This window comes from Fringilla coelebs (assembly GCF_963513975.1).
Source record: "Fringilla coelebs genome assembly, chromosome: 6".
Classification (NCBI taxonomy): domain Eukaryota; kingdom Metazoa; phylum Chordata; class Aves; order Passeriformes; family Fringillidae; genus Fringilla; species Fringilla coelebs.
In genome coordinates this window covers 28,037,572-28,054,204 of record NC_140034.1, presented here as the reverse complement: position 1 = coordinate 28,054,204, position 16,633 = coordinate 28,037,572, and the positions used below count along the sequence as shown (strand labels likewise).

Genomic DNA, 16,633 nt, shown 5'->3' with positions numbered 1-16,633 from the left:
TTTTTTTTTTTTTAGGTTTCAGAAGGTTTTTTTCCCTTTTTCACCTTTTTTTTTTTCCTCCGCTCCGACTCGGTTTGATTTTTCTCTGATCGGTGATTATTATTACTATTATTTTTTCCCTCCCCGGCGGTTCCTGTCCGTGCTACATGACTTGCCAGCGCTCGAGACTGCGGTCCAACTGCGCTGCCGCTGCCGCCGCCGCCGCCGCCGCCGGTGGTGCCGCCGCCGCCTCGGCCACCGCCACCGCTTCGGCCGCCGCCTCCGCCGCCGCCCCGCGCGCAGCTCCCTCAGCCGCCGCAACTTTCCCCCTCAGACTAGTGTGTGATGTTGGACATGGGAGATAGGAAGGAAGTGAAAATGCTGCCGAAATCCTCCTTTAGCATAAACAGCCTGGTGCCCGAAGCCGTCCAGAGCGACAACAACCACAGCAGCCACAGCCACCACAACAGCCACCACCCCCATCACCACCACCATCACCACCACCACCACCACCACCCGCCGCCGCAGCAGCCCCAGCGAGCGGCCGCAGCCGAGGAGGAGGACGAGGAGAAGGGGCAGCACCTCCTGCCGCCCCCCACCGCCGCCGCCTCCGGCGCCCTGGAGGTGGCCAAGGCGGACATGCTGGCGGGCAAAGGCGAAGCGGGCGCGGCGGCGGCGGCGGAGCTGGAGGAGAAGGAGAAAGCGGCCGAGGAGAAGAAGGGGGCGGCGGAGGGGGCCAAGGACGGGGAGAGCGGGAAGGAGGGGGAGAAGAAGAACGGCAAGTACGAGAAGCCGCCGTTCAGCTACAACGCGCTCATCATGATGGCCATCCGGCAGAGCCCCGAGAAGCGCCTCACGCTCAATGGCATCTACGAGTTCATCATGAAGAACTTCCCCTACTACCGGGAGAACAAGCAGGGCTGGCAGAACTCCATTCGGCACAACCTCTCGCTCAATAAGTGCTTCGTCAAGGTGCCCCGCCACTACGACGACCCGGGCAAAGGGAACTACTGGATGCTGGACCCCTCCAGCGACGATGTCTTCATCGGGGGCACCACCGGCAAGCTCCGCCGGCGCTCCACCACCTCTCGGGCCAAGCTGGCCTTCAAGCGGGGCGCCCGGCTCACCTCTACCGGACTGACATTCATGGATAGGGCAGGATCCTTGTACTGGCCTATGTCCCCCTTCCTCTCCCTGCACCACCCCCGGGCCAGCAGCACTTTGAGTTACAATGGGACCACGTCCGCCTACCCCAGCCACCCCATGCCCTACAGCTCAGTGTTGACTCAAAACTCCTTGGGAAACAACCACTCCTTTTCCACGTCTAATGGGTTAAGTGTTGATAGACTAGTCAATGGAGAGATACCTTATGCCACTCATCACCTCACAGCAGCAGCTCTCGCCGCCTCAGTGCCGTGTGGCTTGTCAGTTCCTTGCTCCGGCACCTATTCCCTAAATCCCTGCTCTGTAAATCTCCTAGCAGGACAGACGAGTTACTTTTTCCCCCATGTTCCTCACCCTTCAATGACTTCTCAAAGCAGCACTTCAATGACGGCCAGGGCAGCCTCCTCCTCCACGTCGCCACAGGCGCCCTCCACTCTCCCCTGTGAGTCCTTAAGACCTTCTTTGCCAAGTTTTACAACGGGACTTTCCGGAGGACTTTCTGATTATTTCACACATCAAAATCAGGGGTCTTCTTCAAACCCTTTAATACATTAACATCCATGGGATCAGACTGTAAGTGAACATTTTACACACATTTGCATTGTAAATGATAATTAAAAGGAAAAAAAAGCAAAACAAAAAAGTCCAGGTATTTTTTATTAAGTCCCCCATTTTCTGTACGTTTGTTCAGTCTTTAGGGTTGTTTATTATTCCACCAAGGTGAGGAGTGTCAGCAAGGTGCAATGTGGGGAGATTGCATTGTAGACTATGAAGTTTGGAAGACAAAATTATAGTAGAATGTGTATCTAAATAGTGACTGCTTTTGCAATTTTTTACTCAAATATGATAAATCTATCACTAAGCCACCCGATTCTCCATGTTTGCAGTATTATAAGTTATCATGGATATGTCGGTGGGTGCAGACCTTGAAAGAAAAAAAAAAAAAACCAAACCAAACCACTAAATTTATGAAAACTATAAGAAAACCTTAAAACATAATTTGTATTTAAGCAGAACTAATACTGAAAAATGCCCAAGATCTACTTTTGGCCATTTATTATTTTATTATTTTCTTTACCGAATTGCTTTTTTTTTTTTTTATTTTGTTCATTTGTTTGTTTGTTTACTTTTAGACCAAAGATTGGGTTTTAGAAAATGCACTCAGTGTACGAAGTAATTTAAAAAAAACAGCAACATTATTTCAGTTTTCAGCACTGCCCGTTCAAATTAATCAGAAGGGGACAAAATTAATGATTGCCTTCAGTTTGTGTTGTGTATATTTTGATGTATGTGGTCACTAACAGGTCACCTTTATTTTTTTTCTAAATGTAGTGAAATGTTAATACCTATTGTACTTATAGGTAAACCTTGCAAATATGTAACCTGTGTTGCGCAGAAGCCGCATAAATTTGAGTGATTGTTAATGTCGTCTTAAAATTTCTTGATTGTGATACTGTGGTCATATGCCCGTGTTTGTCACTTACAAAAATGTTTACTATGAACACACAGAAATAAAAAAATAGGCTAAATTCATATATACTTGATAGTTTTTTTGTCTCTTTTATTAACCCTAATGTGGCAGAGGCTTTAAAGTTACAGTGAGATCAGAGCGCTGCTTATTGCACAGTCCACCATTTTTCACATGCTCCTTTCTTTCTGCCCCCGCCCCCTCCCATGCTGTCTCTAACTGCAGTATTTTCAATTGTAAAGGATGAAGGTATTTAATCAAACACCATGGCCACTATTTTGATGTCCATTTTGGGGCAGAACTCTGATAAAGTCTGCTTGAAAATTGTTAGTAGGAGGTAGGGTGTTTTATTAAAATCTGACTTAGGCTGAAAATGCTTAACATTGCATATGTATGCAAATATACACACATACATATACAATTTAAGTATGTAAGCACACATTGGGAAAAAGGCCAAGGTGCATTATTGTATAGGTACGTGTTCTTCCTGCAATCTCTGAAATGCATTCAAAGGCTTACTGTACCGAAAGAAATTAATTTCGTCTCTATGATGACTCGAGATATATTAGCAAAGGATGTGTGTGTGCGCGTATATACACACACATATCAGCTATCATATGATCGTTTGACCAAATTTAGCAAGCTATGATATGCGTGTGTATAAAATATAACCCTTATCTTAAAGGAGCGCTCTTCCGGAAGTACCTGGGCTGTACATATTTATATACTTTTCGTGCTGCAGACACTTTGGCTTTAGGTCCTGTGAAAGTAGCGGTATTTTTTGGCAGCCGGCTCTCTGCTGTGCCCCTTCGGGCCGGGCAGGGGGGGCAGGAGCCGAGCGCGGTGAGGTGAAGGCGCAGTCCGCGGCAGGGAGGCAGGGCGCCGGGGGCTCACGTGACACCCTGCCTCGCATACCGATGTTTAAACCTTTCAGGGGTTAAAAACAACCCACCAACCAAACAAACAAAGAAAAAGAATCAACAAATCAAACCTGTACGGATGCGCTCACATGTAAAGTTTGGGAAGCGAGCTCTTTTTCTCTCGGTGCCTGCTGAAGCCCAGTAACTCACGCAGGCGTCCCTAAGAAAGCTGCGTTGCCCGGAGAATCGATCCATTAGTTTTGAGGGGGCAACGCTGCGAGTAATTTTAAGAAGCATTTAATCCTTGAAAGAATTGGTGTCTTGATGAGTTTAGGGAAGCCTATAAAGGCCACAACTTTTGAAAATAATTAGAAAACTTGTGCAAAAGGTTTAGGAACTAATTGGATCCCGCGGTGAGTCCGCAGAGGACAAGTTGTTCATTTGTTACGTTTGTAGCCCAAACTGAGCTCTGCAGCAGTGCAATAAATCGGCGACTGCTCACAATAGGCCGAATGAAAAATAATCTCTAGGTCGGAGATGTTATCGCAAACGCTTTAAAGAGCTTATCTTATAAAGACAGAAAAGAGGAAGAAAAAGAAAAAAAAATGCCGGGGGGGGTGGGGGGGGGGTGTGAATAATGAAGCAGTAGAAAATCTGATTTCTTGCAAACAGTGTATTTGTCGTGCTGAAAAAATAAGGGGAGGAAGAGGGAATCTCCCGAAAATAAGTAACATATAAACAGATGCAAACAGATCTACAGGAAAGAGAGAGAAGTGAAAGGTTACGGATGAGAGATGGGACACCCAGCTTTGCACTGTGTGGGGGAGAAGGAGAGAACTCTCTGATATTCTTAGCTTTCACTCTCACTCCTGCAATTCAAAATTAATCATCACTATGAGAAAACGATTGCTTTGTTTAGGGATGGAGAGATGATACCACCACTTGGAAGCTCCTACCCTCCCCCATTTCCTTGACTCTATTGTCATTAAAACAAGTGATGCAAAAATACAAAAAAAATACCCGAAAAACTCTTTTCCAACAAAACTATTGGAAATAATAAAATACAATAGGTGTGATTTAAATTCGTGAAGCCTAGAGACCCCATTCTGTGTATTAGTGCCTAAACAACTTAAAAGAGCAGCATCTGCTGCAGCTGACAAAGAAAATGATTTATTATTTACCACTTGCAACTGATTGTATGCTGTGGGAAATCCAATAGCACATACGTAAAATATTATTTTATTTGCAATGTAAAAGAAAAAAAATCTGCTGTCAGTGTACCGAAGGGAGGAAAGAGACAGATCAGGTTGGAGGAAAGCACAATCTCACCATGTCAGAGTCTGAGGTTGGCTAATAAGCATTAATTAGATAAGCGTGATGAATAATAATTCCTGAAAAGTGTAGCCTTGATGTATGTCTCTCCAGACTTAGTTTAAGCCAGCACTCGCTCCCAGAGCTCTCCTTTAGGCTCGGTGTTGCAAAGTATTGCCTAAGGAGTTCAGGTGCCACAGACTTTTCCCTCTTTCTCTTACACCAGGCGCAGGGGTGGTTGCTGAGCTGGTAATTTATTCACGTTTCCATGCACGTTACCAGGAATCAGACTATTTTTGTAAAGGAAAAAAATAAGTATAACCCAAAACAAAAATAAAATAACACCAGTAAATCGAGAAAGTTGTCATGGATTGTGTCAGGACTGCTAAGGCCCCAAATATGTCTTTACCTCTGCCTGCTCCTCAGACAGAGAAACCCTTTTGTTCGCTGAGGCTGGTCTTTGCCCAGGCTCGTTCGGCACTGAATTCGAGGTGGTGGTTTGTTTGTTTTTCTTTTTGTTGTTGCTTTATTGTTGGGAGGGGTTGGTGGTTTTTTTTGGTGGTGATGTGTTTTTTGTGGTTTGGTTGGGGGTTTTTTTTGCGGGGGGTGGTTTAGCATACAGTATTTCTGTTATCTGATACTTGTTTCGCGGTGGTTTCTATGTAAAATCCTCAAGCTAAGCCTTTAGGATTTTTTAAACATGTACGTTTCTAGAATGATGCAGTGTCTTAGCGTCGTTTCTTTAGCGTTTCCTAATTTAGAGTGTTTATGGGGGACGGGCGGTCTTTATGGAATTAAGGAGCTATTGTTATATTCTTAGTTGATGTTGGAGGTGATTAACTTTGCTCGCGTAGATCGTAGGAGAAGAAATCTGCTCATCAAGAAACATCCAATTACGACTTTAAGACTGCCTTCGCAAACATGTTTGAAGCATAATAAACAGTAACTCGAATTCTCAACGCGATATTTGGCCAACAAATTTTTGTCATATTTTAGATATCTTTCTTTTGTTATAGTAAAATATCATTCCTTATGTGGAATGTATTCTTACGAAAGGGTTTAAAAGAAAGTGAACAAAAATGTAATTTGGCTTAAATGGCACAAAACTTCTGCTTGGGGGAGTGACTTTTTTTAATCTGATACTTGAAAAAAATAGTTTAACCGGGACGTCATTTTGCTCTTTATAACTTCTTCTGATGATTATTAAGATTTATGTCAGAAATTATGATTCAGGTACACACCCCCTCACCACTTGTGTTAATATGAGGTCTCAATCACCATGTATTCAGTATTCACTCAAGCAAAACTCCCACTAAACTCCGGTTACGTTTTGACTGAACCACATCAGAGTTTTGCTTAAGAAAGAACACTGAGCAAGACTCCTTTTATTAGCGACTTTATTATTTAATTGTTGTATTTTGCCTTAGGATGGGAGATAAACAAACAAACAGAAAAGTCTGCCTGTAGATAATCACCGCTATTGCACTTAATTGTGTGATCGCGAATAATACACCAGCCCGAGAAAGTATATGCGCATACATCTTACGCGACTACAAAATCAGCGATTGGCAATAAATATGTATACACACACAGAGACACACACAGACCGCAGAGGTGTCTATCCATTGCACTAGTGTCTGTAGCAGCTTCTCTGCTTTGCTGTGCACGGAAGTGTTCTTGTTTTTAATACCTCCCCCCCCACCCCTTTCCGCCCCGTGGTGAAGGTGCCTGAGTAAATGGGTCAAAAACTGGTGGGCAAATGGGTTAGGAAGAGGTGAAGGTGAAGATCAATAGAGGTTTTAGGGCTGGCTGTATCTGTTGTGCTGGGTTTGTGTGACTGTGCCCAGAGGGCGGAGTTCCTGCACATTCCTACCTCACCGGAGAACCTGCCCTCAACTCCACTTCAGCTACTCCAGAGAGATGGGACCCTCCAGAAGAAACCTGCCCAGCAATCCTTCCCGCCAGAAGGGTAGGTGCACTTCAAGAAAATCTTCCCTACCTCTTATCCCCACAGGCAGATCCATGTGATACGAATGAATAGAGATGACAGACTTCTGTCTAAACGCACAGTTTCCCCGTGGCCCCCGATAAGCAGGTCGCCCGTGCAACCGAAGCACAGTTTCAAAGCACCGGTTACACCAAAACTGCGTGTGCCTAATGTCAGGGTTTTCGCTCTCTCTCTTCTTTTTTTCTTTTCGGTCTCTTCCTCAAAGTGTTTCCTCCCCCGGCCTTCCCCCTCCCCCTCGGGCTCTTTCGTTTCAATCGGTAAGTTGGAAGTTTCTTCGCCGATTTAGCAGTTCTTGTGGTTAATCTGTAGATATTTTAGCTTGTTTTGTTAACGTGCTCTTTGTTTGCTTGCTCATCACCAATGTCAGAGAAAGTCACACGGGTGCAATGTTGTGTTTGCCTTTTTTAAAGATGCGAGGAAAAACTGCCTCTACCTGCAAGAAAAGCGCACGATGGCACTTGGGAATAGGAGTCCTCCGACGGCAGCGGGTGAGTGCGGATTTTACTCCTCTTTTACACTCAGGTATCAAGTAACTTCACGCGCGATTTTTGTCCTTTGGTACCAGAATGGGAGAGAGCGCCATTCCCGCAGATCCCTGAGCGTGCTCTGCCTTTTTGAAATATTACGGGGGCTAGGCAAAATTCCCCTCCACCACTCATGTCGGGAGGAAATTTGGTCCTTTATCCATCTCTGCTATATGAAAGACGATTTTAGCATGGCGAGTATAGGCGGACTCTGTAATGAATTATTTCTAAAAATTCTGAGCTTGTCATTTGAGAAAAAGCTACAGGCTTATCGCACCTTTCGGGGTTGTGTAAAGAATGCTAATATCCCTAAATTTCCAGGAAAGCGACTGAATGCCAAAAATTTGGGGAGATCGAGGAAAGAGACCTTGCAAAAAGCCGTACTGAGCTGAGTTTTGCTTTGAGTGCTCCAGTGGAGAAAATGCGCCCTTAAAAGGGAACACGGGCAACGTTCATGTCCATGAGAGAGCTGCAGGCATTCTCCCTTTGTCTTCCCACTCTCCAAATTCCATGGCTGAGTTCTGTATACGTTTAGATCTAGGTGCCGAAATCTCGGAATAGGGACAGAAGTTTAAATGACTGACAAAACTGCTGTGCTCAGTGCGCTCATCCTTGCGGGTGGGGGCAGGCGCGCTGCTGCGTGGGCAGGACCCGGGATGGGGCCCTCCGTGGACCGACTCGTTCTTCTTTTGCTGTCCTGATGTGGCGGAAGGGAAGAGCCACGGCTGGTGTCCCATCCGGCGGATGACTTTTACCCCTTTGCTCCTGCCATTTTTGACCTCATGAAAATAATTAATTTTTTTAATATACAGCAAGTTGAGTTTTCCGGGACGCTGTGCTTGGGACACCTCAGCGCAGGGGGCAGCGGTACTGAGCGCCTGTCTCTTTCGCATCGCAGAAACCGACGCAGGTGCAGGGAGACGAGCGCTCGCACACGCACAGCACACGCCGGCGGTGACTTGTGACAGATCCGCCGGCGTGTCGTGTGCCCGGTGCAAACCTGTCGGGAGATGGCCCCGTGGGTGCCGCGGGGCACCGGCGGAGCCGCCCACGCCCTGCGCCGCGGAGGGCGGCATCCGCACTCGCGGATCCTCGGGACGGCCGCGACCGGCGCCGCCAGCCCCCGGCGCCTTCCCGGCGCAAGCGAGCCGCCGTGCCCGTCGCACACGCGTGTCCGCGGGGCGCGGCGGGGCTCGGCGCGGCGGCGGCGGCGGCGCTGCGCCTCCGGCGGGCTGGGGGCGCTCTTGGCCCGCGGGAGAGCCGCCCCGCCGGGCCGCGGGCACCGGCCGCGCTGCGCCCGGCAAAGGCGGCGTCCGCTCGGGGCCTCTCCCACGGCCCGGCAACCCCCGCCCGGCGGTAAAACGGCGGCTCGCAGGCGGCGTTTGTACTCGCGGGGCCTCGGTCCGTGCCGCCTCGCTCTCCTCAGAAAGGAGGAAAGATCTGAAGTGTCCTTCTCCATGCAGGCTTAGCGCTGCGTTCTTCTAGCTACCAACAGACAGATGTTGCCCGAGGGAAAGGCGTTTAAGGTCCTCTTCCCAAGAACTAGTCCAGGATGCTTCGATCCAGGAATGGGATTGTTAGACTCACCTCTCACTCCACTGGAGCAAAACAAATCAGGGAAAACTTGAAAAACAAAAATAAAAAAAAATTAATTAAACTGCCAAAATAAACAAATAACCAAAGCAACCACCACCAACCTCCCCTCCTCCCCCACTTCAATACCGTGTAACAGAATACAGTATCAGGCTAGCGAATTAGACTCAAAGCGAGCGGATTTGCTGCTCTCCGTCGAGGAAATGAATGCAAAGTCCATTTCAAAGAATTATCTCTAGGGAGTCCTTCAAGTGTATTTGGGGTTATCCGTGATTTGAGAGGAAAGACTAAACGAGAGGGGGTCTGAGAAAAGCCTGCCATTGTCATCCTACCCTAAGGTGAGTAAAGCATCCCTGTAAAGCTAGCTGCAAAGAACTGCTTAACCTAAGCCCGAGAGGTGAAACCTCTCCTCGCCCGGAGCCGCCTGACCAGGGAGCCTGAATTTCGAACTACAAAGGCGGCACGAAGCCTGGGCTCTCTTGGGTTGATTTTTTTTTTCCGCGGTGGGGAATTCGGAGCTCTTTACAAATGGTTTCGCAGGGGCATCTTTTACAGGAAAGTAGAAACACGTGAAAGGAGCTCTTCCCCTCCGGGGCGCTCCCGGCAGCTCTTCCTTGACGGTGGCGGAGGAGCAGGGTTTGCAGCGGCCGGCCCGCGGGGGAGACCCCGCCAAGATCTCCATTAACTTGTAGGCCCTCCAGGCTAAGTGTTTGCCCTGCGCTGTTCGCTAGTGGAAGAAAACCGTTCTCCGTCGCCTCTTGACCCCACACCCCCACCTTGCTTGCTTTTACTCAGAAATTCTCTCATCCCAAGTATTTAATATTAGCTAGTCTACTAAGTTAGTTATATCCAAGAGGAGACACATACCTGCCAAAAAATCTGACCAAAGCCTGGCCATAGAGTAAAAAAGAGGAACCCTTTCTCAGTCTCAGAACACAACAAGAAGAAAAAAAAAAAAAAAAAAGAGAGAGAGAGAGAGAAAGCATTATCATAAAAAAAATGCATAATCTCATTGTGAAGCGTGGCATGTCTCAAAAGGACGCAAACCTTTTATAAATTAAGGAAGGGTAATATTCACTGGTTACCAAAAAGTTCTTTTGAATCAAAAATCTTGGCGATGCTATACTATAAGTTGTGTTTCAAATCTTTCTATGATGCTTGCACATCCAAAGACCCTTTCATCCCCACACCGATACATTTTCTAATGGGGGTGATGGCTCCGATTAGACTTTTCACTAGACCCTGAACAAAGCAAAGCTGGGACAGATTATTAGAGAGGTCTACGGCTGGGTATGGTTAAGCATATCACATAATCATTTATATATTTAATGCTGTGGCTCATAGGTAACTTCACAACACGCTGGTGATAAGTAAATCTCCTTTTAGATTTCTGAACTGCACTTCTGATGGCTAGTGCGTCTAGAGGGCTCTAAATGCAGCCTAGAGTTTGTACCACGGTGGTACAAAATGCCAAGTGTGTTTTTATTAGCATACAGTATACACACACTCATATGGGTTTATGAGAAAACAGATGAGAATTCTGCAAATAAAAATGGCATTGTTGTTTCATCAATGAACTTTTCCCTCTATATTTATCTTTCTATAGCTATACATATACACGTGTACACACGTGTGTGTATATGCATGTATATATTTGTCCGATCTTTTTTGACTGTGAAGGTGTCATCTAGCATTCATGAGAAAAGGCAGCTCTTTTCTTGCTTGCTTGTTTATTCTGTTTGAGCAAAGTTGTTTGTTTTGCTGGGAAGCGTAAGTTGCCTTTAGTTATGTCATCACTATCATTTGTATTTAGATGGAAGGGTAGGACTTATTACCTCTATTTTTATTACTAAATCAGTGGAGGTGAAAGTACTAATAATTAAATACAGATCTCTGATTGCGGGTTGGAACAGCAAAATCGATTGTCTCTTCATCAATAAGACAAGTGTTGAGTAGCTTGCTATTGATTAGTATGTTTATTTATGCAGATCTTTAGGTATTTGCTTACATATTTCGGGTTCTTTGTCTGCTAATTATTATACCAGATTGGTTTGAAAGAAAGAGCTTAGACTGGGAAACACACTTGACAGATCCATTCTTAGCTAACCTGATAGTGGATTATTGCAATCCAATAAGTTTAACAAATTACTTATACGTGCTTGCCTTTCGAGCAATTAGGAAACCGTTTCAGATTAAAATCCCTTGTTGCATTCGGGGTCGGTTCATTTAAATAAAGGGGCATTATGTTTAGATATTTTCCAAATGAAAAATGGGTTTCTGGATCCGCAGAGGATGAACAGAAGTTGATGTGGGCTTCGCCTTCCGGGCCCTTAGGTTCCTTTGTATGTGTAAAACACCTTCCCAGCAACAGAGTGGCCCCTGGGGTTTCCTCATAGATGGAAGGTAATCTGAATATCGAAATCAGAAATCGATATATTAAAAGAAAAAAAGCCTTCCAAACCAAACCAAACAAAACAAAACAGAGGGATCGGCATCCAAATATCAGAGTGCTCAAAGCAGGCGGTTTTGTGTTGCTTTTTTGGTTTAATGATTTAATCGGTCCAAAAGGAATCGCCCCAGCCTCTCTGCTAAACGGTCTATTTTCCAGACATCCCCTCTCAGGACCCCAGAAGGCTGACATTTTGATCTATTTTTTAAACACACTTTTCCAGCCGACACCCGCATTTTCTTTCGCAGCCGTTCCGAGGAGGGCTGTGCTTTATCAATACCTTCCCCGCACCGCTTCCACTACGCCGACACAGGCACCTCGGCGGCGGGGAGCGAGCTCGGAGCAGGGCTAGCAGGCGGGGGCAGGTGTGAAGCCAGGTGCAGGGAGGGAAGGCCGCCTCCGCAGGCCCCGCGCTGCCCCGCGGGGCGCAGCCCCCGCCGCCCCGGCCGCCGCTTGCCCGGGGAGCGGCGCGGCGGGAGCCCGAGCCACGGGCTGGGCAGCGGGAACGGGACCCGCGCGGGGCAGAGCCGGCGTTGAGCCCTTCTTCACTTATCTTCCTCGTCTTTTGCTTTCGGCAAGTTTTGTTGGCGGGGGGGAGGATTTTTTTCCCCCTCTTTCTTTACCTCCAGGAACTGCTGCTTTACAACCTGTAGAGATAAGACAGCCTCGCATCAGATGATCACAGAGATAAGTAATCTCTCTCCTCGGCCAGTGGTATAGCTGACCGTATGCTCTTGAATCTTAGAGCGCTAAGTCTTTCCTGTGAATGAACGAGAAAACACTCGACAGGTCGTGAATAATCGTTTTAATGAGTGTGTAAAAGCGTGCGACGGGGTGCACGGAGCTGTCGGGTTAAACAAACAACTTGTACCCTGACGAAATCCGATTGTTAAAGTGCAAAGTGGTGTCAGTCCAATTTCCATCCCAGTTCTAAAAACCACAGATCTAAGTCGCGGGAGTCCAATTTTCCCCATTAAGAAAAATAACAATATTTTCTGAGCGTAAGTGCGATCGTCCCTAATGTTAGCCTTTGGCGAAAAAAGACCAGTTGCATATCAGAGGTACCAAAGCTATTTTTATTATTTTTTGTTATTTTTAAAGACGATAGTTAAAAAGTGTGTATTTGACATTTTCCTACATATTATCAGATCAGTGCGGTAAATATTTTCCTTTTTTATGTGTCCGTCGCCTCCCTCTCCGTATGTTTTTTTTTTTCACAGATCACTGGAGGCAAACATCGAATTAATTGGATCTCAATGACTGAGGTTGGTAACTTTGTCTTGAACTAAGGTTATCTCTGTCATAGTGTTCAGGTGTTTACAAGACGTTTTAGGAGTTTCTAGAAAAGGTAAATCCAGACAATACATACGATAAAACTAAAAGGGCATTACAATATTGTATACTTCAAATCCGAGTTATACTACCCATGTGTAGGGAGATAACACTCTATGGGTCTGTAATAATCTATCTAAAGATTATAAATTTAAAAAATGGAAGTGGTTTTTGGTTTTTCTTTTTTTCTTTTTTTTTTTAAGCCTGACATCGGAATAGCCATGTCTCTTTCCTGTACAACTAGAGGGCCTTCCTTGCAGTATTTTGTAAACGCAAAAACCACTCTTCTAAGCCCAGTGATTATTTTTTCAAGGTTAGTAATGACGCATATTCCTAATGTTTATTGTTGCTAAAGACTTTCAGACCGACTGCAGGTCTGGCACTTTCTATGAAGAGTCATTTTCAGATGTGTCCTCCCTTTCTTTCAAAGTACCGTCTTGAGCAAAGTGAGGTGAGGCAAGGCAACCCCAGCTGGAAACCAACACTTTTCAAAGTTTCTCTGCTCTTCTGATCAATACTCGATTTTTCACAAATAATATGACATTGGAAAACGAACGATATGACAAGATGTATTATTAGGCTATAGACACAATGGGGACCCAACGCAGTGGCATGAATACGAAATTTACTTTTGATACTTGTGGAAGTTGAATCTGGCCATTCATGAACTAGATAGTAGTGTCCCTGGTGTAGGTCTCAAACTGATTTCCAGCGTTCAGAGCATTTTGAGTTAAAAGATAGTTTTCGGGTTTGGTGTGCGGTTGGGTGTTTGGGTTTTGTTTTGGTTTTGATTTTTTGGGGTGGACTTTTTGTTTTGTTTTGATTTTTTTTTTTTGTTGGTTGGTTTGTTTTGGTGGGTTTTTTTCCTCACAAAGACAGTTCTGTGTTGTGCTTTAGAAACAACGTAGTCATTGAGAACAGATACCAGTGAATTTCGTGTTCCCAAGCGTGGCAGAATCATCTTTGCATACCTTCCTCTGAAATCAGAGATAGAAAGCAAAGAGAGAAAGAAGTAAAGAGAGGGAGAGAGGGGAAGAAGGGGAGAAAAGACAATTGAACCCCGCTGAATTAGGTAGCAGATCTATAACTGATGAACCCTGCAATCATATAACAGTATTTAACAAAGATCTGATGAATGTTCTGGGCAATTTCAAACATGGCTTTGTTCAGACTATATGACTTGAAATGCATCATTGCCCGGACCAGTGTGAACGCTGGAGACTCAAAACCAAAATGTTCCCACTCTTTTCCTTAACTCCCTACGTGAGAAGAAAAGGGACATAGACTCAGTCCCACGGAGGAAAGAGAGAGGAGAACGAAAGACAAAGAACAAGGACGTATGCCTCCAGAGCACAACAGCACAGACCTCTGCACCCTGAGAACCAGGGAACATTTCTCATCCCCCTGAAAGACTAATGCCCTCCTCCTGCAACTGCAATTTCCTTTGCAACAAAACCGTGCATTAAATGGGCATGGTGGATAGTAAGGACCTATCAGTTTCTTGCTGTAGTTCTGCTAATAAATAAAATTCTAAATGTTCAAAACACTCTATCTGTCACATTCACAAGATAGGTACTGTAAATTCCTGTTGAAAATATACAAACAGAGATCCAAGAGGTTGCCTCTGTTTTTGTATCTCTCTCTCACAAGAAATGCACTATCAAAACATTAATTATATTTGAAAGGGAACAGATTATTTGTTTGAGAAAGAATTACATTCTTGAATTTATATTCCACGCAGACCTCTCCTCCTGTCTGCTGAGAGGGTTGAACTGTAAATCTGTCTCAAGTTATTTACCCCTAAAATGTAAGTAGGTGTGTCACATTAGAGTAGTAGAAAGATGAGAGATAATCTGTAGGTGCTTTTAGACACCTCTGTGGGATGGGTCGTTAGGGAATGTCGAAATGAACACGAAATTGCAAATCTAACATGTGAAGAACATATACGCTTATTCCTTGACAATGAAAATACAAACGCACATACAGATGCAGAGTTGAACCTAGTTAGTTATTAAACAAGATGACTCACGGGAGTTTGGGTCTTCAGTTGCCTTTTGTTTAGTTGGTTTTGCTTTGGTGTTTCTGTTGGTGTTGTTTTTTGGGTTTTGTTTCGTTTGGGTTTTTTTGTTTGTTTTGTTTTTTTTTTTTAATGCTTTCATGCACATCTTGTGGTAGCCGATGGTTGAAAAGCTATTAACCGTGTGATGAGTCATCACTTAAGACAAGAGAAGTCTCTTAAGGATAGTACCTTCTTTCACGCTTTTAAAAACACTAATAAAAGGGTTAAATAGGTGCTCTCATACCTTTACCTTTCTTCTGAGGAAAATAGTGATTTAGTGGGACTTTTTAGGAGCTCTTGAAAAACTCTCCTAGATGTCTGCTTTTGCACTCTCCGCTAACCAGACCTTCAGCATTTCCTAACCTACCTCCAGACGCTGCTACCTATATCAGCAGCATCGTTCTCCAGCATTGCAAGTGTTTTGGCAGGAAGAGCTTTTGATGTGGACAGTCCGTTCAGAAAGTTTTTTGGTGCTGTCGCGTCATGCTTGGGGAAATTCGTCACTGAATCTGTGCTCTTAGCTTGGGAGCCGGGGAAGCTGTGTTAGCACCAGGTCCTGCAGAGCTGAGCCCTTTTCTTTATTCCTGTATTTCTTGAGCCCTGGGAAACCGAAGCCATGGGGCCTTGAAGGGCGGTCGCAGGGAGCACGGGAAGGTGGGGGTGGGCGGACTTTTCTGCCTTGGATGTGCCTGGGATGTGCTCTCTCCCTGATTAGGTATCTGTGGAGGAAGAAGGTGACGTGACGAGAAAAACCTGACAGCCAAAGTGGGAACTGTCCGGGAGAAGGATCCATGATGAATGAGGTCTGCGAGCGAAGTCATGATGCACAAGCAGCCCAGGACAGTGTGTTGGCATTAAATGCCGGTTTTTGTTCGCTAGAACCATAAAGAAAAGTGGGGAGGGGGCGGAGGGGGCGGGGGGGGGGGGGAGATGAAAGTGAGGTGGGGGAGGGGGATCCTGGGGAGGGGGTCAGTGAGGACTGGGAATGAGAGATTGGAGTGGAGTGGCATGAGTTCATCGTCTCCCCGGGAGAAGCTGCGTTTGTCAAATGGGCTAGAGTGCTGACGGGAGGCAGAGGCGAGGCGCCATCGGAGCGCTCCGAGATGCGGCTGTGAAATGTGGATCCCAACCGACTCGAGGGACAGTACTTTATAACATAATCTATCCCAAAAACCTTCCAGGCAGGTGTATGAGGTTAAGTCAGGGTTTTCGATAATCGCCGACTCATCGTAGGGAACGAGTTCTGCCCCGGGATAGGATGGGGAAAGCGGTTGTGAACTCGGAGAGACATTACTACATAAACTAAAATCCTACTAAAATTGCAGACATTATTTTATTTCTGTAGTAATTAATGCAGAACTGGAGCTTCTTCCTCGGGTTAGGCGGGAAGGGCTGCCGTGGACAAGCCTGTAACTTCTTGAATTGTTTTTGACCGTGCACTGTATTGCCGTAATGCCAATAAACGCTTTAAACGCGTCCTGCTAGCGGCCATCAGACGCCCCGGCCCCTCAGGCCCGGTCTAAAGGAGATCTGGCTCGGTTCGGGACTGCTGGGTCACTCCCTATCTTCGGGTGCTCTTGGTGCTCTGGGAAAATGTGGCTGGGTGGGCTGGGGTCTGTTACACTGACCTCTGGGTTTTCTTCCCTCGGAGGGGCCAGCCTTGGCTTGCAAGGGGTCGCAGAGGCAAGCACTCGCCTCGTGTCAGCGGGTTCAGGATTTCAGGACTTTGAGTTTAGCGGCCGGAGACAAACCCTGCCTGATTTGTGCCGGACTTGGTGTCTGCCTGCGAGGAGACACAACTCTCCCAGGCACGGATTCCCTGGTGGGTAGCATGGCCCGTATCGCTCACCCTTTCAGTGAATGCCAGCAGATGGATGCAATTAAAC

General features: G+C 46.0%; 1 protein-coding gene across 1 annotated transcript; it reads left to right on the top strand.

The window, feature by feature from the left end:
• Positions 1 to 324: 324 nt before the first annotated feature.
• On the top strand, positions 325 to 1,698 carry FOXG1 (forkhead box G1; the record flags this gene model as incomplete). Its single annotated transcript, XM_084207643.1, has 1 exon — positions 325 to 1,698. One exon carries the CDS (start codon positions 325 to 327, stop codon positions 1,696 to 1,698), a length of 1,374 nt encoding a protein of 457 aa, XP_084063769.1.
• Positions 1,699 to 16,633: the final 14,935 nt, after the last annotated feature.